Source organism: Hoplias malabaricus, chromosome 10, assembly GCF_029633855.1.
Source record: "Hoplias malabaricus isolate fHopMal1 chromosome 10, fHopMal1.hap1, whole genome shotgun sequence".
NCBI lineage: Eukaryota > Metazoa > Chordata > Actinopteri > Characiformes > Erythrinidae > Hoplias > Hoplias malabaricus.
Window position 1 is genome coordinate 30,776,821 of NC_089809.1, and position 24,182 is coordinate 30,801,002.

At 40.2% G+C, this 24,182-nt stretch overlaps 2 protein-coding genes across 6 annotated transcripts; both read right to left on the reverse strand.

The window, feature by feature from the left end:
• Positions 1-8,526: 8,526 nt before the first annotated feature.
• On the reverse strand, positions 8,527-15,913 carry gdf6a (growth differentiation factor 6a). The gene is made up of 2 exons (XM_066683638.1): positions 15,589-15,913; positions 8,527-10,671 (listed from the first exon to the last, which is right to left on the reverse strand). Exons 1-2 carry the CDS (start codon positions 15,911-15,913, stop codon positions 9,767-9,769), a joined length of 1,230 nt encoding a protein of 409 aa, XP_066539735.1. The 3' UTR covers positions 8,527-9,766.
• Positions 15,914-17,507: 1,594 nt separating this feature from the next.
• On the reverse strand, positions 17,508-23,191 carry eny2 (ENY2 transcription and export complex 2 subunit). 5 transcript variants are annotated; one of them, XM_066683333.1, is made up of 6 exons: positions 22,835-23,056; positions 22,649-22,724; positions 21,896-21,971; positions 21,735-21,805; positions 18,792-18,866; positions 17,509-18,670 (listed from the first exon to the last, which is right to left on the reverse strand). In XM_066683333.1, exons 3-6 carry the CDS (start codon positions 21,961-21,963, stop codon positions 18,597-18,599), a joined length of 288 nt encoding a protein of 95 aa, XP_066539430.1. In that variant the 5' UTR covers positions 21,964-21,971; positions 22,649-22,724; positions 22,835-23,056; the 3' UTR covers positions 17,509-18,596. The 5 variants fall into 5 exon arrangements, with proteins under 5 accessions (XP_066539432.1, XP_066539431.1, XP_066539430.1 ...); XM_066683332.1 differs by having other exon boundaries at positions 17,510-18,670; positions 22,594-22,724; positions 22,835-23,054; XM_066683335.1 differs by lacking the exons at positions 22,649-22,724; positions 22,835-23,056 and adding an exon at positions 23,148-23,191 and having other exon boundaries at positions 17,508-18,670.
• Between the last annotated feature and the right edge of the window lie 991 nt (positions 23,192-24,182).

Sequence of the window (24,182 nt, forward strand, 5' to 3'; positions counted from 1 at the left end):
TAATCAAGGTCAGGGTGGAATCATTGGGCGTAAGGAAGGAAAACACTCTGGACGGTGCAGGGCTTTACACATTCAACCAGTCATTCACACACTCACACCCATGGGAAATATTGCACCGCCAATCCACAGAGAATACACAGGCAGTGACTTGAACAAGGTATTGATCCCAGGACCCCAAGAGTTATATGGCAGTGACCCTACCTTCAGTGCCACCTTGCTGCCCATTAATGTGTTGTATGATGTGGTAGCTGTGAAATTTCCTTGTTTAGACAATAGGGTTCTATTTTATTTTATTCAAGAAATGTATACCCACCAAATCCACTAGTTCCTCCAATATGATTTAGCTAAAGTGTATAGTTCACAGTTCAGTTCAGTCTTTTAGGTCTTCCACAGATTCCTGCTTAGTTCTTTGCAGATGAAACCACATAGCAAATGAAGTAAAAAAAAGCCATGCTGCTGAAACCACAGCAAAACAAAGGCTTTTGTAGCTGAGGACAGTTTAGTGTTTAAAGGATCACTCTTACATTTCTTGCTGCTTTAAAGTTATAGTTTAAAACTAACAAATGAGACCAGTGTAGGCATCATCCTGCCCCAGCAGCTCTCTAATAAAACACAAGTGACTTCAGTTGAATTTGTATCCATGCAGCTAGAGAGAAAAGTTCAATATTTCAGTGCATCATAGTTATAATGTGGAATATACTGGCAACAAAGGGTTTATTTCAAGTTCATTCATCACTGTGTTGCAGTCCAAGAAGTTATTTTAAATCTCTTATCATTTAAAAAAATCTATAACTATATTAAAATTTCATGAACAGTGTATCAATGGAAATGCTTAAAAAATGTAAATAAACTCTGTTTATGCAAAAATGTAGGAATTACATTACAAATATATATATATATATATATATATATATATATATATATATATATATATATATTGGGCACATTTTAATGATTTCCTTGCCAAGTCGGTCTTTTGTGTTGATACTTCTTGGCAATGATAAAACAAACAAACGTAAAGAAAAAAAAACTCTTTAGAAAACTTGATTAAAGCCCTGGTGTAAACAGAGAGTACTGTGCTCCTCAGCGCTGCTCACATGAATGGATGCAAGATGACTGGCTCCCAGACAGAAGCCTACAAAAACACATCCGGTAAAACTCATCTGTTTGTTGTTTGTGTGTGTGCGTGTGTGTGTGTGTTTCACTGTCTGGGGGAGGGTGTGTGTGTGTGTGTAAATGCACTCTTGAATGGAATCATTGAGTTACCCCATAAATCTGTCCCTCATCAGGGAGACAAAATGAAAAGCCCCCCCAGCCCCCGTCATAAAACATCTGTAACAGCTCCATCCGCCACTAAGGCGTAATGGAGTAATTACGGTGAGGAGGGCTGGGCCTCCGCCAAAGCCCACATGCCCCTCTTTTGTACATCTCCTGGTATGTGTACCACTGCTGCCCACCACCACATGACTGGAGAGCAGTAAAGCTGGATCTCAGACACAAGCCCTGCAGTCCCACATCTGAAGACCTGACGCAACTCTTTCTGAAAGCAGTGTGACCTGAGCACAAACATAATAACTCCTCCCTGCCACCTCCCACGCTGCACCTAACCCTGCCACGGCCTGGCTCATCCAATCTGAAGGTACATAATTGATGTGTTCTCTTTTTTGGGGAGGCTTTAGCCTGAGCTATGGCTTCTCCACACCTCCTAATCAAGCGTAATTGAGGTTAACTGTATTGTGCTCAGCTGAAATGCAAGATCGGTAAGCTGCAGTGCTTCATGTCTAATGGATGGTGCAAGGCGATGGGGCTGTGACCTTTTGAGACACCCCAGGCACCATTTTTAAGTGAAAGCTGGGCTTTAACAGAGCCCTGTAGGTGTCTGTCAAGCCAAGCCACCAATCAACACCTGCGATCCTCCAGCCCTCCCTGCTCTCAGCCTCTCTGAGGGTCTGTTCTCACTAGCTCCCAGCCCCGGCCCAGTGTTTGTTTTTCTCAGTGGATCGTTTTACTCCAAATGCACCATTGTTCCCTCTGGCACAAGCTTGTTTTTGAAATCAAGTGGACTCGGAGGTCCATGTCTCACCCTCTAAAAGTCCTTCTCCTTCACAGTGCTGGTGTAGCACAATGGATAACATCACTGGCTTCCACACAGCAGACTGGGGTTTGATTCCCATCGTGTGTAGGAACACCGTGTTATAGCACTTAGAGCCCCTGGGCAAGACTCCTAACACAGCATTAGATACTTTAGGTCTTCGTTAAAACTGCTGTAAGTGTTTGCCACGGGCTGTAAATGAAGGATGGAGGAGTTGTATTGGGAAACACACGCTGAGTTGTGGGACCAGATGGAGAGTGGCAGAAAGGTCATGCCCTTGCTAAACAGCACTTTTGTCCAAACCACTGTGTAAATTTACTCTGCTTTTAGCACACACCCTAACTAACCCCTTAGACTACACACACAACTAACAAGAGTAAATAACACCAGGCCATTGTCCTTAAGCCATACTAGTGTCTGTGAATGAGTCTGACAATTCTTCAAGAGGATAAACAGTGTGTCTTGTCTTGGGGAAGTGTGAGACGTAACATTCACAACTCACAACGGCATTTCGTGTTTATCATCACATTCTTTAATGCATTTCCTGCTTTGTTGTAGATAAACAGAACGAGTCATCACAATGAGATTTCACTATCAGACACTATCTAGACAACACACACGATATTCGTATAATAGATGTTTCACATGAACAAAAGGACGAGTATTCCGACATTTTACTTTTGTCGCTGTCCAAAGAAAAACGTGTATCTCTATTTTGGTTGATTTTTATTATAGTACATCATTGCTGTTCTTTACACTGTGTGAAATTCTCACAATGAATGGACAAATAGAAATGCTCCAGATGTATTTGGAATAAAAAACCTTTTTACATTCATTCATTCATTTGTTGTCTGAAACCGCTTATCCAGTTCAGGGTCGCGGTGGGGCCGGAGCCTACCCAGAATCACTGGGCGCAAGGCGGGACAACAAAACCTGGAGGGGGACCCAGTCCTTCATCTTTTTACCTTGACTTCTATTAAAAGTAAGAATTTTTTTTTCTCCTGTAAAGTTACCATTTTGAAGATAGATGCTTTCCTTTAGCAGGTAGTGTCGCAGCCACATAGCTCCAGGGACCTGGAAGTTGTGGGTTCTAGTCCCGGTCCAGGTGACTGTCTGTGAGGAGTATGGTGTATTCTCCCTGAGTCCGCATGGGTTTCCTCCAGGTGCTCCGTGACCCTGAACTGGATAAGCACTTACAGAGAATGAATGAATGAATGTTTTTCTTTTGACAGCGAGGTTTTGTTGTTTAATATACTTCCAGTGTCCAGGGTGTGTTCCTGCGTTGCACCCAATGATTCCAAGCAGGCTCTGGACTCACTGTGACCCTGATCGGGATGAAGGAGTTACAGAAGTTGAATGAATGAATGAATGAATGAATGAATGAATGAGTTACTTCATTAACTATATACACTAATTAATTTACTTCCAGTGTTCGCCCAGTGTGTGTGTGGGTGCCTTCCGGATGCTCCGATTTCCTCTCACAGTCCAAAAAACTAATTTGGTGGTGTGTTGATTGGCTATTCCAGTGTGTCCATAGATGTGTGAGTGAATGTATGTGGTTGTGTGTGTGTGTGTGTGTGTGTGTGTGTGTGTGTGGTGCTCTGTCCAGGTTGTGTTCCTGCCATGTGAGCAATGATCCTGGATAGGCTCTTGACCCACCACAAGCCTGAACAGGATGAAGTTGTTACATCAAATTTACACAATATTTTATGACTTGTATTAAATGAAACAGCATGTATTATTCATTAAATGTGTTTAGAAAACCCCAAATCAGCCAGGAAAGTAACCTCAAATCATCATGCTCCCACCTCCATACTTCACAGATATGATGGTCCTGAAATTAAACATTTTTCCTTTCTCCAGATATGATGAACTGAATTCAGTTACTTTCTCATCAGTCTATGTTTCTGTCACCGGAATTAAAAATATCTTACAGCATTCTGTAAAGCATGTCCAACTGTGCAACAGTTGTGTGTATAGGTCAGTTGGATCTGAAGTGTCATGATGGCTATAACAAAGTAAAAGTAGGCACTCTGTTTTCAGACACAGCGTCATAGTATGTGCAGTAATTTGATTAACAGGTAAGTTAAAGCCTGCCAGATTTTTCCTTTCGTGCCTCGTCTCGTTTAGATTAAGTCAACGAGGATGGGGCAGGGGCCAGGAGTTTCCTGACCACCTCTGTGGAGGCAAGAGAAGGCCAGCAGATGCCCATTAGAGGAAGATCCCTAGCCTTCTGTTGTCCCTGCCCCTCTGTAAGCCATGTTTTCCTCTACCAGGCTGTTGCCAAGTGCAATACAGCCATGGACAAAGTCCACAGAACCTGAAATTCATCACAGAGGAGGATGGGTGAGAGGCCTTTTGGCTGTTCCTCTTTGTGAAAACATGACACAACAAAAACAGTTTGACCTCTGGCTTTAAGGCTGGAGTGTGTGTGCAAAGACTGGATCTGCCTCTTGCTTTGTGGGCTCTCCAGAAGATCAATACACAGTTGCACCGGAAGGTCAGTCCAGGCATCTGCTGCCCCTCCATACACACTCGTTCTTCCATCTGTGTGCACAGCCATGTACACACACTCACAAACACACACATTAACACACCCACCCACAATCACACAAATATGCAGTTTGTAGACATCTTCCATTGTGATCTCTGTCTCTTTGATATCCCACTTTTGTCTTCAGCCAGAAAGTACAAACCAAGAATTAGATTAATTCATCCTTCCTTTCTCTAACCCATGTAGGATTTAGTATCCTTGCTATTTGTAATTAGCCTCACCTTTTAAATGTGTAAAACGATGCCTGAACAGAATGTGGTTGGCGGAAATATTTTTAATCTCTTATGAGAACAGAGGCTATATTTTCTAGTAACCTTCAAAATGTAGAAACAGTGGTTGTTTCTCAGTAGCAGGAGACAACAAATGGACTTCTGCTGTTCCACTGAAGAGTGTTCTTGAGAATCGCTGCATCATTCTTGTTGCAGCCTTGCTTTTGGGTCAGACCTTGGTACTGTTCTAGTATTTTACTGCTAGTGGTGCCCCCTTGTGGAAAATGTTTGCCTGCTAAACTTGAGTGAGTGAGTGAATTTCTAGTCAGTTTCTAGCCAGGTTCCTCATTTCTGCAGCATGATATGCCAGTAGACAGCAGAGCCTCACTGTGTGCTGACTGTATCAGACAGGACTGAAGTATCAGCTCCAGCTCCAGAGTTCAAACAGACACACATTGCGACAGCTCAGTACACAGATGAGACGTGTCAAAAACATTTCGGAAAACCCTTCTCTGCAACTGCTCTGGGAAAGATCTGTACATCTGCCAGGAATCTGGTTGCAACTTTTCAAGACACAACATTTAAATAAACAGCAATGTCTCAAGATGCATTCCCAGCCAGAGGAGGACTGCTCTCCAATGGCCAGGGGAAGAGCCAACCACTCATAAATGCACAGAACCCTGGAATGCACAGAGGAACCCAGAATGGTAAACTCTGCAGCTCATTTTCCTAAACACATTGTGGCTCTCCAGCATTCCTGTCTCAATCCACTCTTCAGAGAAACCAGATGATTCACTTTATCTTCATCAAATAACTGATATAGACAGAGAAATGCTGGAGCTGTCGCAATTGTGCTGGGGTTTATTTTGGTTTTCTGACAAACACTGATGTTTTATTGGAGGACACCAACTTTTAGAATGAGTTTTCTCAGTTTGACAAGGATTAGCGAGTTAGGGCTGGTTTTTAAAAGCCTTCCGATAGAATCTGGGCAGAAATCACATGCTACACACTTAATACAAGGTTTTTTTTGTTTACTTGATCAGAGACAGTATGCACACAGCTTTATTGAGTCATAATTAGCTTTCTGTTCATTGTGCAGCTGATATGAATGGATTTTGAATGGGTGAAGAGTGGTGTTGTCCTGAGCAGATCGTACCTCACACTCCTGAAGCCATCACACCCCCCCCACCTCCTCATCCTGAGGAAGATTACTGCTGCAACTGTCACTTACTGAGACACTAAAAGCCATGTTAGCAACACTTTTCCTTCTCTGAGCAAACATGTGCGGAGTGACATGATACTGTACTGAAGTCTGGACAGCATATACCATTTCAAAGCACTTTCCTAATTGCTTCCAGGCCAAGGCCAATCGCCTATATGGAAGCAATCCCTGCTTTTAAACCTTTTCATCTGAAGATTGGGAAACATTACAGTGTTAAGCAAACTTGACCTATGGATGGTTAATTCATTGGGAAAGTGCCTGTTGATCATACGCACCACTTCATAGCGTGGACAGCCCATGGATTTCTCTCACATGGCCATATGTGTCTAAATACTGAGGGTCAATGCACAAGGTGCATTAACTTGGGAGTGCATTTGATAGGTGGGAACTCAAGAGTAGGAACTTAAAAGTAGTATTCTGTTGAGTCCATCCAGCTGAGATTAAGCTGCAGAACCAGTGACATATGACTCACGTGGTTCTTTAGTAAAGGCAGTGGTTATGTACAGAACTGTCACAATCCAAATGACCATTTTAGTTTCTGCTCTGTGCCATGATAAAGTTTATATCTGTGATTTGAAATTGTGTGTATACACTGTGGAATAATCAGAGCTCCTTCATTTTTTATATTTCTAGCTAAAGCGATCCATAATTTCAAGGAATTCATTTTTCAGGAGATATTTCAAAAGCATTTATATAATCCACATACACAAGAGGATATTATTAGGAAAATAATTGAAATATGTATAATTTACTTATTGTCTTAAGTATCATTAATTAATGTGCCCTTATTGTAAAGTGTTACCAAAATGTATTAAAGTTATGCAACTCTTAACAGCAAGATATGTAGTGTATCAAAACTATCACTTCACAAAAACAGAGGGGATTTCACACTTAAGAATAAATCTGAAAGTCTTCACATCCTCAAGAGGACCCACAATGCTCTGTGCCATGAATCTGAAAGAGTGTGGATCTGTGCAGAAACTGTTACTAGGAAAAGGAAGTAGAGGACTTATAAGAATAATTATAAATCAATTAAAGTTGCTGGTGTTCTCAGAACAGTGGAAATGACAGACCCCTCAACCCAGACCTCTCCATCACTGAATGTGCTTACTATTAGATGGATTGGAAGAAGCAGAAAATGCAACAAACTTCTACATTCTTAAAAATGATGGTTCTACAAGGGTTCTTTATAAAAGGAAAGGGTTTTATATAGAACCCTAAACACTTGAAGAACCTTTTGCATGATTATGAAGGGGTCTTTGCATGATGAAGGGGTTCTTCAGATTGATGAAGAAAGTGGTTCTATGTAGCACCATTTTTAAAAAAGTGTTCTGTATGGCACCAAAAATGATTTTTCTATTGTAACAAACTTGATATTGTAAAAATAGAACAATAAATGAACCATTTTTGGTCCCATAGAGAACCCTGTGGTATAGAGAACCATCTATTACACATTCTCCATCAATCTGAAAAACCCATTCATAATGCCAAGAACCCATTAAGCATGCAAAATGTTCTTTGAGTGTTCAGGGTTTTATACAGAACCATTTCTGTTCATTACGAATCATTTCAGAGCCATCATATTAAGAGTGTACGACTAAATTCTGGAACTGTGGAAAGGAAGTCCTGCTGATTTTTTAAAACTCAAAGTGATTCTTCAAGGAAAGAAACCTTAGTTTTTGAGACTTGTGATAAATTTTATGCACAATTTTGCACTTCATGGTCATTTGGAAAATAATGACCATTGGAAACTCATATCTGTACAGTATAGATTTTATATTTTATGTTGTCTAATTTATGTCTTAATGCTCTTTTTTCTGCTAGTACTTAACTGTATTCTTTAGTTTATTTATTGTTTATTGTACCTCTTTTAGAGTTATGTTTGTTAACAGTCTGTGTTACATGTCATACATGTGTTGCTGTCACCAAGACAAATTCCTAGTATGTTTAACATACCTGGCGACATAAAGAGATTCTGATTCTGATGAAATGAAGGGTGGTCTCTGACTTTTAAATCTAAGTAGGTAAGACTATAAATATAAATATTATATAAATAATATAAATATTATATAAATAATATAAATAGTTCTATATAGCACCAAAGGTGTTCTGCTATTGTCAAGGTGTAACTGTATAGAACCCATTAGAATGTTTTTTGTGCACTCTTTCCTCTAGGACCACATTTATTACAAAAAAACACTTGAATAACCATCTGTTTTTTTCCTCTAAAGAAGATTAAAACATTCTATGTAACAATAAATGTCTCCCCTGTTGTTCTTTGATTCCACACAGAATGTTATTGAGGTGTAGACATGGTGAGACTTAGTCTCTCAGTTTCTCAAAAGGGTTTCGTGAGCCATTAGCGACACACAGGTCTGCGTTTTTCATTTTATTAGTACAGCAATAGCATGGATTACTCTCCATTGATATATTGTATATAGAACTGGAAAAGAAAACTTTACACTCTAACTGAATGCACCTCAAAACCTCAGATTCTATGCAATAATGAGGTAGACATTGATATTGGTATTTCCAACCTCAGCAAGTATTGAATACATTTTTAAATTAATTTTTTAACAAAGTAAGAAATACACAGATTATCATGAAACTCTGTACATCACAAATAATAAAATAATTATAGAATAGAAATTATAGCGATTTGAGTGCATTTTTAAAAAAAATGTACATTTACACAGAAATGTGGCTGGGCATTTCTCCATTCCTCGCACTTTTAGAGCTTTAACTATACAAAATATTTACAGCTCAAATAATGAACAGCAGTGCATTCGAAGCTAATGTGCATTTAAATATAATCTCGCTTACGAGTCTCCTGACCACTGGGCTCGGTCAGTCCGTCTCTGTGAAGTGCATTCAGTGAAGATGTCCTCCTGCTCATCCATGCCTCTCCGGGGGTCCAGCTGGAGGTTTTAGTGGATCCCTGGCTTTAGCAGGCACTGTGACCCTTACAGTCAAATGTCCAGGCACTTCGAAAAAAAAAAAAAAAGGAAAAATACAAAGGGGGATTTGACCCAAGGGAGTTTCTCTGCAACCATAATAGGTCATTGGCAGGCAGCAATGTCCTGCAAAACATGTAGCTATGACCAGCTGATGTCAGTTTATCCGCAGGAATAGTCCTGTAGCACATGATCAGAGCTAAAAGATTGTTTTAAGACAGTTGATGAATGAGTTTTTCCATAGCTGACCATGACAAAGCCACTGTAACTGACCACTGAGCTCACACAGGCATGAGCAACAGGTGAAGAGCCATCACTCATGACTCGAGCAGCTGGGCTTTGCACAGGTGCACATCCCTCCCCTCCATTCCTCCATCACTCCATCCACAGCATTAGGCCTAATATCCTCCTGTGTCCAGAATGTCCAGCCTTTTTTGCCTCGTTGTCCTGGGAAACCTTTTTTAAGGGCACTTTCCCTACTTCCACGTGCTCCTGTGAGAACGTGCAGCGGTAACAGACTTTGTTACTCTTCAAGCCTTAAATAGTTTCGAAATAAAAGCCCCTTAATATGGAGGGGAGTATGGTGTATGGGGGACGTTACTGTCGCTAATTTTCAGGTGGGTTATGTTGCTCATTAAGGCGAGCCCATCTCAGCCCTAATATGTATTTTTACCCAAAATAAAAGCCCCCTGGTGTGGAGGGGAGTGGGTTTTAATAGGAAGGGGTTGTGGGGCGCTACCTGCATCCGCACTGCTCCACCACCATGTCCTCGTACTGCTTGTAAACTACATTATTGCCCGAGTCTATGTAGAGAATGCTGATGGGGCTGAGCTTGGTGGGCACGCAGCAACTGGGGGGCGTACTGCCGGGGTCCATGGAGTTCATGAGTGTCTGTATGATGGCGTGGTTGGTGGGCTCGAGGTGCGAGCGCAGCGGGAAGTCGCACACGCCCTCGCAATGGTACGCCTCGTAGTCGAGAGGCGCGATGATCCAGTCGTCCCAGCCGAGCTCTTTGAAGTTCACGTGCAGGGCCTTCTTACTGCAGCGCGATTTGGCCTTCTTGCCGTGGCGCTTGCCGTGACGCGCCGTTCTGCGCCTGCGCCGCGCGTTCAGGGTCGTCTGGAGGTCGCCTCCCCGAACTTTTGCCCCATGATGAGGGTCTCCTCGAGACTTGGTCTTCTCCCTCAGCTCGTTAAAGAGACTCTCCCGTTTCCGCGAGCGCGTGTAGACCACCAGGATGGCCCTGTGTCGCCGCGGCCGCGCGCGCCTGCTGAATCCCATGTGCATGAGGTCGAGCTCGGCGTGTGAGTGTGCGAGCGTGGCACTGAGTTCCACGCACACAGAAGACGGAGTGCCGCCCTTAAACGCGCTCTTGAAAGCGCCCCATGCATCTAGCACGGTCCAAGAGGCCGCGCGCGAAACATGCACGTTCGGCTGCAACGCCGCGCTGGACACCGGCGGAGCGTCCGAATCGCACGGTCTCAGGTGCAGGGTGTAGAGCTCCTCGGCGGCGGGAGCGGCGCAGTCCGAACACACCTGCCGCAGCACGCGCAGCTCCGCGCCTAACACCTCCTCACCCGCCGCCAGCGCCGACACATCAAATACATACTGCTGCCTCCGCACTGGAGACACTGCATCGTCTGAGAGAGAGAGAGAGGGGAAAAAATAGAGGGTGATTAATGAGAGATTGAGATCAAACATCACGACTAACAATAAACAGTGATTGACTTGCTTTTGTGTAAAGAATTTAATATATTTCTTAGATGGAAATAATTGTATCATAAATTAGTATTTAATAGTAGTATAATAGCAGAAGCAACACTGTAATTAGTAGACCTTTTTATTATATTATCGATTAAAAACATAAAACATTATAATATATTTCATCCTTGCTGTTATCTATAGACGTTACTACATTACATTGTGGCAAAATTCCTTCTATTTTTTTCTTTTTACTGTTGTATGTGTACATTTTAAGGACTAAAATTTGAGCAATATTTAGGTTACGAAACAGCTAAAGAGAGAGAAAAACCCGTAAACACTAATATTAACATTGTAACAGTGAATTTACTGTAATCAAACAAACCTTCTCTAAACAGCCCCAGTCCCGTATAAATGTGTAGTTTTTTGCTAATTGATTGTGTTTTGCTAATCCGCCATTAAATTCAAATGTGATGGCGCTGGAAATGACGAAATCAACGAGCGCATGGAGGAATATGTTGTAAGCTGACGTGCTATCAGCTGTTAAAAAGAGTCTTAACACTGTGGTTATGTTTATACGTATTCTGATAGTGTAATGGTTTTTTTTAAAGAAGCAAAAAAAAAAGAAAGCATACTGTTGCCAGGATAAACACTTGAAATTCTGTCCTTAAGTGTCTGAACAGTAGCCTACACCGAGCAATGCTGGCTCCCGTGGAAAAATCATTGGAATTCTAACGTGTTAAAAACTAATCTTCAATATTTTAGAACGAAACTTTTCCTGCAGCAAATTCGCTGGTAACGTGTCGTTTAATGCGCTTTGCTGTGAATCCTGTCAGGCAGAAACCACAGTGGGCCACCATTTTTATTATACACACCCTGGAGGATCTTTTATTTCTCTCCCGAGAGTCCTAAACACAGCAGAACTGCTGTACCTGCGCTTCACACTCTCAGAAACAGATTCAGGCCAAGTCAAGCAAAACAAAAACCCCTCATTCATGCACACTATACATTTTAACACTCATACAAGCCCCTTGCAGATTAACGTATACCACACGGGTGTCTCCAGGCTAAATGTTTTACTTTGATGGCGCAGACAGAATGAGGTCTGAGAGAGAGAGAGAGAGCATTGCAGACAATAAGAGAAATAGCCTGCTGTCCACACACTGCTGCACAATACACAATTAATGCATTCTTTCCCCGCCAGGAATTCAGAGGCCTAGTGTAGTCTACATCAGCACAGACAGCAGCTCACTCAGTCTAAACCCCTAAACCAGCTAAACACAGGCTAAAACGGTGGTCCTGAATTGGGACCCAATCTCCCATGGCCAGGGTCATTTATTTCGCGAACCATTTTATAGAACTCAAACATAACAAGTGTATTTTAGAAACTTGTGCTATAGTAAACGGGCACATATACAGTTTAATATTTAGCCTTCCACCGTTCGTTGTCGTTACCATGGCAACGGCTAATCCACTGCAAGTGTTTTTACGCCCGTCTGTCAATATAGAAGACATTTAAAATGTATTATTTTATATAAAAAAACAACCTCGCGACTCATTCAGACCCTTTTTTTTTATTTGAGGAGACACACCATTTCAGAAATCCTGGACCAAACAAACCCAAAACCGACTGTTTCACCCATTTTCTACACGACAAAATACCACCAGGCGTGAGCTCTTACAAACGGTCTATGAAAAAGCCTCAGTGCACTGTATAATTATTGATTCGACTGCCTAAAAAATTTGAATTTAACACGTCAGCAGAATACAGAACTAACATTAATGTTCACTCTAAAACAAATGTTTCCAGGAAGGCAGAGGTTCTTCAGACTGTCTCATCGACAGAAACCTTAAAAGGCCTTTTGCTTCTTCCTCTTTACAGGTGAAACCTGTTTGGTCTTTAAACGGTTCTTGAAATACTAAATGTTACTAGAAGAACCCCTAAAGGGCTCAGAGAAAGATCCACCTAAGTCTCATACTCTGAAACATTTTTTTTAGAATATAGGCCTAAAATCAATCAAAATTGTCTCTAATTTAAAAAAAAATATATGTATGTATTTATTTTTTTATTTTTTTATAATGAAGTGGAACATTCGTTTTTTTGTGTAGATTAATTTTAGATCATTACATATAATTTTAGTGGAGTAGGGTATTTTGAAGACATTTTATTTTTATTAAATGTATTATTATTGTTATTGTTATTGTTATTGTTATTATTATTATTATTATTATTGTTGTTGTTATTATTATTATTATTATTATTAACTAAAGGTCCAAATACTTCATTATTATTTTACAGAAAAAGCTACACCAACAAACATTTGTCAAATATGTAATCGTTGTTCCCCACGAAAGATGTGTATCCCATCATTTCAAGCAGTGTTAACTTTACTGATTTTGGCGAAGACCGTGCTGATGTCATTTATTTTTGTGCAACCATTTTACCCATCCACGCTACTTAATTCACAACAACAGTGTTTATTCCACGAAGGCATATATTTTAGTTTTACAGATAAAATTGAAAATATTGTTCTCGACGTCAGAACCAAATTTTGCCTGAAAAAAATATCTTACTTTAAATCTATGACTTTGTCATTGTCACTGATTCTGCAAAGGAGCAGGTAAACCTCGCAGACTGCAGCGTTCAGTTTTCTTCGAACCGAGACTGAATGAAAGTCGTGTTATTGTTTCTGCTCCCGAGCTCATCTGCGTCGCGTTAACATTTGAAGACTTCAAATAAATCGAATACAAGTTCAACAAATAACGAACAGCTCCGAATCTCTCCCTCAGCTCCACAGCTCCCTCCCCATTCACGCGTAAATTTCACTCTCTCTGCCAGAGAGAACATTTCCAAAATGCCTCTCTTGATTATGTTCCCTGTAAAAATAACTACCACCCGGCTTTTAAAAAAACGGGGTTTGAATATAATCAAGACATGAAGAAGAAAAAGAAGAACACCTAATAGTCGTGGCTTATTTCACAGTTTTAGCGCACGTACGTTTTTATTATGTTTCAATCGGAAACTGAAAATTGTAACTAGTGTCCTGGTAAAAACAAGACAAATTCTTCCTCATATTTCTGATAGAGTGAGAGAGAGAGAGAGAGAGAGAGAGAGAGAGAGAGACATTCGTGGGGTGGCCACTGGGGCCAGCATTCACCATCTGCGCTTTTAATGAGTTCCTTCAAGTGCCAAAAGTAATTTTCATACATTCCGTTTGTTCTGGTCTGATCCCGCGACTCTGAGCGTGATAACCGCGTTCAGGGCGTTTTTTGGGGGGAAATGTCTTTATCTGCGCGGAGGAAATGCTTTCCAGCTCTACGTAAAGATTAAGCCCTTATCATAATTTAAGGTGGAAATGATGTTTGATAACATCCAGCGTTGGATCAGGCACGGAGCTGAGAGCCAAAAATCAGTGAAGAAAGTTGAGAGCAGTTTGGCCGTAGTCTGTTATTAGTTATTAGACTATCAGTTGTTCTGTTCCTATAGAAGTTTTAAACACGCCAGATTACAATAAAAACCTTATCAACAAACTACAGTCGAATAAATAAATAAAAAATAGACTAGTTTTAGAGTACCGTTTTTTTCATTCACAGAACAAGGGTCCAGGATGTATGAACACGTCCGTGTCTTGTATACATCTGAAACTGGGTTACTGAGTATTGAGGAGGGTTATTGAGGCAAATCCAGATAGAAAAAGAGCTAATTTATTTTGCTCAGGCGTGTTGCAAAGAGGCGGAGAGTCCAGAGAGAGGACAGTCCGAGCTGTGGTCAGCCATCTCTCTCTTTCTCCCTCTGTGGAGATGCACCACGAGCTGAACTCGTTCATTACGGAGAACAGACAGTGTTTGATATGTTATGACATGAGCACTCAATGAGATCAGCGAGTTCAAATATTCCGCAGAGCGCAGACTCGGGGACAGGGTCACAGCCACTGACACATCCCATCAGACTCAGCACTCACTACTCTCTCTGTCCCCCTCTCTCTCTCTACCCCATTTCCCTCTTCATCAGTTCACTTCACAGCTCTCACCTGTCAATAAACCATCTTTTATTAATAATAATAATAATGACAATAACAACAACAGCAAAACTAATCATTATTCAAAGAGTCAAAAATGTTTTTGAAAAGTGTCTGTGCATAATCCATCCCCTTTATTTCAGCATCCCTCCTTTAAACCTGATCTTGAAGCACTAATAAATATAGAGGGATTATAAATCAATGAGTTAAATCACATTTCAGCACGTTCATTAAACTCTAAACATGAACAACCAACCAATCAACTTCATTTAATTCTTCGTTGTCTCTGAGTTCTGGGGACGGTGAACTCTACACGAGTCTCTGAGGGCAGCGATAGCCGTTTATATGTGGGAAGATTTTCTGATTTATTGCCTGTCATTCGCAGAACGCCCCTGTGAGTGTTTTATTGGAGTGCGAGATCGGGGTCAGTGTAGGAACGTATCTACAATGCCCCAAAATCACAGGCGGACTCACGCTTAGGCCCGAACTTCTTCCCGAGCCGGGGGACTCCGCAGCGCCTAAATATACTCGTAAGAATGTAGTCCCCTCATTGTTTATTTTTACATTTTAGGTTGTTAAAAGTGTTTCAAAAAAGTGTTTCAAAAATGTCCAGTCAATAAACATTCGTAAACATATTCTCTATTTGTTTGTGGGGAAAAAAACAACGAAAATATAAGCGCTCGAAAAATGTTGGTCAAGTTAAAACATGACTTGGTTGGTCAAAGCACAGAAACACACAAGAAAACGAAACAATACCTCCGCGCCAATGAAAACTAAAGCCCCCTGAACCCCGACCATCCAGTGCAGACATGGAGGTCATAAAGGAGCCAGACGCACCTTTTCCTCTGTCCACGAAGCTGGTGATGGTGTTGGCGGACTTGGACGAGGGAAAGAAGCTGGCGTTGAGCCCCAGTTTCTCGGCGGCGGAGTAAGTCCGGTAAATGGAGAGCATGTACTCGTGCGGCTCCACGGCGCTCTTCAGCTCGGCCGCGGGGGTCTCGCGGAGGGTTTTGGGGGGAGTCCTGTGCGCGTGCGGCGCGCTCCTGCCGGCTCTGCTGCGGCGCGCGGCAGGAGAGGAAAGCAGCGCCGCGGGTTCGACGCACGGGAAACTCCACAGCAAGAGCAGGAGCGCGCACACTGCCGCTGCTCGCACTGCGTCCATCGCGAAGTGGTGCCAGCGCTGCAGCTCCACAGTTCTCCACGGTGACAGCACACACACACACTACACATACATCTACACACACTCTCTCTCTCACACACACACACAATTACACCATACACACATACACTAGGCACATACGGGCCGCGTGCGAGAACTGCTGTGTATCATCAGTGCCGTGCGCTCGCGCTATCCTCTATACCAGAGAGAGAGAGAGAGAGAGAGAGAGAGAGAGAGAGAAGGGGCCCCGGGACACGCCCCCCTCTGTATTGTACTGTTATAAGAAAGAGTTGAGCTGCTGGGACTGAGAATAGATCCCACTTTTATCACACACACACATACACACACTTGCTTCCATGTGTCCGTTGGGAACAACACAGACCCCCAATGGCGCGTGAGGGAGGAGAGGCTCGATGTTAGGCCAGAAACACAACTACAGTAGCTTGCTAACAGGGGTTGAGGAACCCATCAAAACATGACCTGATCTGCTTCCTAACTGTACACACGACCACACTGCAATGTAGTGCATGGTTTATGAAGTATATTACAGTCCGATGCAAGTAAATATTATATATCTTCTCATTCAATGCGTGTTTACATCATTAAGTGTAAACATGACTGTATTACATTTTTAACAGTAGATGCAGTAGATCATTAACGATAAACATGTCCATAAATAGACATTTCTAGAATACACACTGCATTATTAGACACTGGAAGGCGTGATACTGCAGTTGGTGCTTTATGATACAAGTTAGAGTAAACATGACCTTTTACAGTATTTACATATTTTACTAGCCTATATTAGTCACTGTGCCATGTAAAGTAGTAGGATTCTATCCCTCTATTCTGTCACAAATTCTGTAACTAGGGGACATAACTGTACCTGTTCTAATTATAGATTTAAAAATGTGTTGATTTAATACAACTGCTTTTAATCTCCAGGTTTTGTTTTTTTACTTTACAGTTTGACAGTGAAAGATTACAATTATTCTCTTCACCTTTTGTAGAAGAGAATGCACCTTTAGAAAACTTTAGGGTATAAAACTGGACTTTAAATTCATGCTTGTACCTTTAGTGACAATAATGTACCTCTACTGTACCTTTTAAGTTACATTTTACTGAATGTGTTTTTGTAATTGTACAGAACGAGAGATGTTACAAAATACATCAAGAAATGTGACTGCCTTCCTATTTAATATGGAAAAATAGTGGAAAATATATAGTTTATCAATAAATGTGTATGTCTGCAATGTTTGCCTGTAAGAGCTTACATGGACTTATTCAGTGAGTGTTTCAGTTGAGGAGAAGCCCCAGCTCCTAGGTCAGGGGGCCACAACTCCAGTCGTGGAGGTCTGGTGATTCACACCCACTAACCCTCACAATTAACAGTTTGGTTGTATCAGGCGTGTGTGAGCAGGAAAATCCCCACACCGTGCTGGACAGTAACCCTCCAGTACTGGAGTCGTGCACCCGTCGAAAGGGTTTTTTTTTATTGTTCTGCACCGCCCCCTATCGTATAAACATTGGTAATGTTTATCTACAAAAATAGTTAGGCGAAAAATGTTCCAAAATGCGTTTGTTTTTAATATTTGCTGTTGCAGATATCGGCACTGTAAATATAACTAGTAACCATTCTAATTTTAGACATCATTATTATTCTTACTTGTCAAAACCGAATTGTAAATATATAAACATTTTTATAAAGAGATCTGAAAGCATAAAACTATTCAGATCTAAACTAGACATGTGAATCAGCATTACTAGTCAGACTTTTATTATGACATGTGGATGGACCTAGACATTTTGAACCATTTCATTAGTAAAACTTAATTGTAGATATTAATAATGAGAGTAAAAATGAAAATTACAGATGAGAGTGAAATTCCATGTAAATCAATGATGACATATGACTGGTCAAAATTACATTGCAAATATGTCTATATGGCAATATGGCTAAGAATGGCTTTACAGCGCTGTTGATCCACTATATTACTAGCAGAAATGTAGTTGATATCAAAAATACAAGAGCTCCTGCATTTATAAAAAATACATCAAGAATATCTTGAGTTGTTAAAAGCTGGTGTAATTTTAGGCTCAGACGTGCTTGTGTTGATGCCTGTGATATTAGCACTGGTTTTACTCAGTGAATAAGGCACTTTCAACACCTGCTGCTTAGCAACAGTTCAGTTGATGCTGAGGCTAAATTGTCGGATAAAAATGTGACAGCTGGTCTAAGAAATTTTCCAAACCAGTCCTTAAATATTCCTCTTGGTCAAGTGAGAGGAACAACAAAAAAATATCTGAAATGTTTCATATGTAAACGGTCCTTTTCAAGTTAAATGATTCAGCTTAATTTTTTTGTTACATTTTCAGTAAATTGAGAGTACTGGTTTTACCTCAATCCTTAAAATTAAATAAACCATAAATAGATGTATTTGATTCCAACACCTACCATTATTTTTTGCTTCTAAAACCTAGCCCAGACAGTTCCCACCACTGAAATGTTATCTATAAACATGAGCAAACTTTATTGATGCAACAAAATCATATTTCTTCCACAAACATGGCAATTCACAATCAGGTTTAAAAAGGAAAAAAGAAAAAAAGAAAGAAAAAAAATCACAACTTCACAGCTAACATTGTAGCATTTAAGTTGGCATTTCATCATATTCCCAGGAATGCATCATGTTGAATGCTGGGCTAAAAAAGCTCTTATTCTCTGCAGAAGCTCCTTTTTCACACTGTCAGGCACAAGGGCTGAGAAAAACAGATATTGGTAATTACATCCAGCAGATTTGCTCATTTCATTCAACTTTTTGTTGTTCATTTACAGTTTTCTTGGTAAATGTGTTGTAGAAAATGGGAAAATGAACTTTACCTCTTCCTTTAGGAGTGACTCCAACAACCAAGTCTTCTACTGTGACATTCTCAATCCCCTTTTCTTTGATTACCTCTGTTTAAAAAAAAAAGAAAATCTTTCATAAAAAGTGCTTTCATAAAAGCATTGTGCTGTGCATGACTGGATTCCAAGAATTTAGTCCATCCAACTACCCTGGCTCATTTTTACCTGCTCCCAAATTTGAAGAAAGGTCTTTGTGGAAAGTGATAAATTATTCAAGTAAAATTTTTCAAGTAAAGACAATGTTTTATGTTCAGGGAATGGAAAATCTAAGTTCTAGACGTAAACAAATAGAAGGGTGATTAAACAGAAAAATATCATCTAATATATTCCATGTGTTATGTTTTACTTCATACATATATCGTGCATTTACTGAACACCCCTCATAATCATGTATTGAACACCATGAATATTTTGAAGGCAACTGTGGCAGCAGTCGTCTTTGGTAATGATCAGAATTGATGACGCTTCACCACTGCAGGGAATCTACTTGACTCAGCATTCCTTAATCCCCTTTTCAGGTTTTGAAAACCACAACAACAGTAGTCGTAATATTAAGACATATTTACTCATTGTGTATTTGCAGGTTGTTTTTGGTGGGGACTGAACAAAAATCTGCCCCAGTTCAGTCAGATCAGTAGAGCTTTTTTGTACCTCGTTGCAGTCTCTTGCAGCCAACTCTCTTGTTTTTCATCAGCCACTAAACAAAGAAGCATTTGAAACTTTTACAAGTGTTGGATGTCTGCATTTTTGGTGACTGAAGTTTCTCTGTCCAGTCAGTGCCCTGCAAGGTTTACATGTAATATTTAGTTCCTACTCGGCTCGCTTGTAACGGCACATGAGCAAGTGCTACAAGAAGTACCTGCATCCAGGGACCAGGCACCAGATTTGCATAATGAAAAAGCAAAAAAGCCAAGCCAAGTTAAGTAGGTTCCCCTGCAGGTGAAAAGCAGGATAAGGTGTCTTGGTAATACCTAGGAGCACCACGTAGACGTCATATAACAGAAACACACACACAAAGAAACAGTACATAGTATGCATACATGTGTATTTACGGCTTACGAATTTAGTGAATGGGCTGAGCCTCGCAATACAGTGGACAAGACTAGATCAGTGAGCTTTAAAATCAGATCTAGCTCAGCTTTAATTCTGTTACAGTGGTTGGTCTTGTCATTTGTTTGGCAAGTGATAAAGTTCTTCACCAATTTTGTACGGCTTACCTGCTTTTGCAATTCACAAGCTAACATGGCAAGATGGTTCCTGGTATTTAGAAGTTGGGGTGGCAATTTCTATTACTGTGAATGTTTCAATTTTTTTTTTTTTGGAAATAAAATTGAGGATATTTCCTCACCATATTCTAATGTGTTTACAAATATCTGACCTGAGGAGAGGGTATCAACCTGTTTTCATCTGGTATGCTCTGCTTTTTTTTATTATTTTTTTTTTTTGATTACTTAGGGTGGAATGTCTCCAGTTTGTGAGACGGCTATCTGCAGTACAGAAAGTGTCACAAAACTAAACAAGTTAAAAATGAATGTGGTAATTTCAATAGTGAATAAAAGCATGATAACCGTCTGACATGTACAAGCATTAAAATACCTTTCCAACTTAAAAGACATGGAGATTTTTGAATGTAAACAAACCAAAAAGAACAGCGTTTCCCTTCAGTGATAGACGTTCCTTTCAAGTTGATATTTGGCCACATTGCCTTTTGTTAATGAAAAACACAAATACACAAAACACAAATACAACTCTGAAGGACTGAGTAATTTACACATTAAAACTTTAGATGACCAATTATTCCTTTCTCAGGGAACATAGATCATTTTTAGATGTCATATGTAGTACCACCTCAGGATGATTAGCATACCACCAGTAATACATGTACCACTGTTTGAGAACCACTGCCCTAGAGTTTACTTTTTGATCTACTGACAAGATTATGTTGCAACGTATCTGTTTATAATGAAAGAGGCATTATTTGAAGTTCGGGTAGTGAGCTTCTAAATGCTTAAGATCCCAACACATAAGAAATTGAGATTAAGGATAAAACCAAAGGTTCATATCTGTGTCTGAAAGTATGGCAGGACACTTAAGTACCAAAACACCTCCAGTTCTCAGCTTCATATTTGGCCGGACTATGAATGCCATATTGTCTATAAACATATCTGGTGTTTATATTGCAAGTAAATATACCCATAGGTTGCAGCTGATATCACTGTGTAGAGTTGCCGCATATTGGGTGTCACTAACTTAAACACACAACTCAAACAAAAACTTACAGTTTAAATGGTTTTATTAATTTTTTTCAACATTTAAATCCCCATTTAGACATTAAAATTAAGCAAATGAAAGCATAGACCCCTGACCTATTTATCTTTGTTCCATTTGTAACTCTGTTAGTTTGTGTCAGTTAGTTGAAGAACCTGTGTCCCAAATAGTGCCGTACTCCCTACGTAGTGCCCATCACAGATAATAAAACAAATACTGCACCCAGACAGTAATTGGACACTGGACATGGACCACAAGGAGATGTTAAAATTATAGCTGACTAAAAATAATTTGCAACATCCAATATACTACATGAGTGCAGAAACTGTTATTTTTATGATCAACATTGCGTAAGAAACATTTGGAATTTGGCCTTGGGGTCCCAATGGAAAAAAAAAAATCTCATTGCTCGCCCATATTTTCAGACAAGGCCCATATTTTCAGTACGTATTAAACTTTTAGCCAAATCAGAGAAATTATTTAGGCGGACAGTCAGCTTAAAACATTAAACCATAATACTGTAACCCGTGGATACATATATACTACTTAAACACGTTGTAAACTTTATGTACTTTTACCCTGTTTTGTTTTGCACATCTGATAGATACTAACCGTACGGAGCAATGACAAAGTTGAATCGACATATCTTACCTTTGCAATGTGCTTTTAACTGATCTCTCCAACCACACTCAATGAGTTTAGCTCTAAGCAACTCCTTCAACCTGTAACACAAAGAGAAACTTTAACAAGCGGTACAATGGGGAATATTCCAGGTCCATAGTTAACGTTCCTGAATAGTGAAGAAAACTTACCTCTCCCTCTCCCCCATCTCAATTAACTTCTGATTAATTGCGGCCCTCATCTGTAACTCTTTACTCATAACTAAACCTGGTACAAGAAATCCTCAGTTAATAGTGAAGAACACACATTACTAGCGTTAGCATGCTAATGTTATTATCTCGAATAAAACAAACATGAATTTTTATATCCTGTATTTAAATATGTAACTAAAAGTCGAAACGAGAACGACAGACGACATTCCAATGAGTTTCTAAACGCGTTAGCCACGTTTTAAACTTTGGTTGTATGTTCGATAGCTGAAAAGGAACGTAAATGCTACATTGCTGCTACGTTGGCTCTGTCTCAAACAGCTCCTTGGTCTCTAGTGCACACTTCACATGAATGTATTCCGTAGTCTTTGCTCATAAGCAGTGGACAACAAGCCTCACAGACATTCAAACAGAATTCAATCACACGCATACATCTACTTTATCACATATATTACATTTGGGTCTATACTCCGACCTCCTATCGAGTCACAAGTATCTAGAGTCTGGGGCGGTTTGAGCTTCATTCTCTGACTCCAGTGTAATATCGTGCGAGCTGCCGATGTTATCGCCAGTCTTTGTTCGCTCCACAGTTCAGTTTAACCCGAACCCGCCGTGAAAGAGAACCGTGAACGACACACGGAATACAGCATTTAACAAACAGATAAACGACGAAAAAGTACCAGAACTACGGCAGAAATGTTCATAATGATTTCATCAACAGCTTCAAAGGATCACCTGACGCCGGCGGCTCGCTTCTTTCTGTGTCCCTTGGAAAAACACGCGCACTAAAGGTTCCGCATGCTTATTGATTCTTGGATTGAGAAAATATTAAATGTTATTAATTACAGTTATCTGGTTTTAAACATTTTACAGCCATTTTTAAAATTTAGAATGCACTAATATATTGGCCAACCAGCTCACCTTAGTTAGACCCACATGTGTTGAAAATGGGCTAGCTGTGTTTAAGTTGGGTAAAGGCTCTGAGTGGGTTGGTATATGACAAATTAATGTGACCCAGATGGGCTGCATATATCAGAATGTGAGCAGCCCAGTGACTCCCTAAATATGGGGCCCAGGCATATGACCAACTCCTTGTTTCTACATTCCCTGTGCATTCCGCCAGCTCCAGCAGCACTGCTTTGTTTTTATCCAAATGTACCAGGACAACCCTAACACACCACCACAAATTCAGTGTCACTGCAGTGCTGAAAGTGATCCCCCACCAAAATCAAACCTGAATTGTTGTGGTCTTTCAAGGGTCCTGATCTTTGAAGAACAGGGTGAAAGGGGACAAGCAACGTATGCAGAGCAACAGATAGACTGCAGGCTGTAATTTAAACTACAAAGTGCTCCTGTATGGTGAGTGGAGCTGATAAAATGGACATTGTGTGTTCAAAGGTTGTTGCACAACATATAATGCAGTCAGTATCATAACTGGAAAATTCCCCCACCCCATGTCTGTGTTTCAGCAGCATTTGTAAATTACTGGTGAAGTTCAGATTTTTTATTTGAGGTGAAAACTGAGAGGCACCAACATGTACATTTTCTGTATCCTGTCGAAATCATGAAAGATGATGTTTCATGCCTCATATATAAAAGCAGTTTACAAAGGCTTCATCTGTTTGAAGCAGATGTGCTTTATAGCAGATATGAAACATACTTTGTAATCAGATTCAAAACTTGAGAGACTTGTTTTATTTCTTTTTATATGCATTTTATAATTTTATCTGGTTTGTTTGTTAGTTGATTTTTATTGTGCAGCACTTTGGCTGACATTCACTGTCTTTAAAATGTGATATATAAATAAACTTGACTTGACTTGAGAGACATAGGATTAATTAGCATTAACTTTACACTTTATTGAACAAAACAATGTGATGATATTTCGAGTTGGCATTTTTAAAAATGACTACTGAGAGACTCATTGCAGACCTGTGCCACAAGATGGCAGTATTGCTTCAACAAATGTAAAGGTGGGGCAGATTAACCTAGTTATGTGTCCATAAAGAGCAATAATTTTCTCTCCTGTGAGAAATTGTGGACTAAATAACGTTAATGAAACATTTCAAGCTTCATTAACGATTTTGGGTGTGCTTTGTCTTATGTTAAGTGAAAGAAATATTCTCCTAGGCCAGAGAGGATAATGAAACCGGATATCAGAGTAGTCTTTGAATCTCCATCTTGTCTGTCTTATCTTATTTTATTTTTTAGAACACCAGCACACCTGAGCCAGGCAGTTGGCTTCAGGTATATTTGGTTCAGGTATATT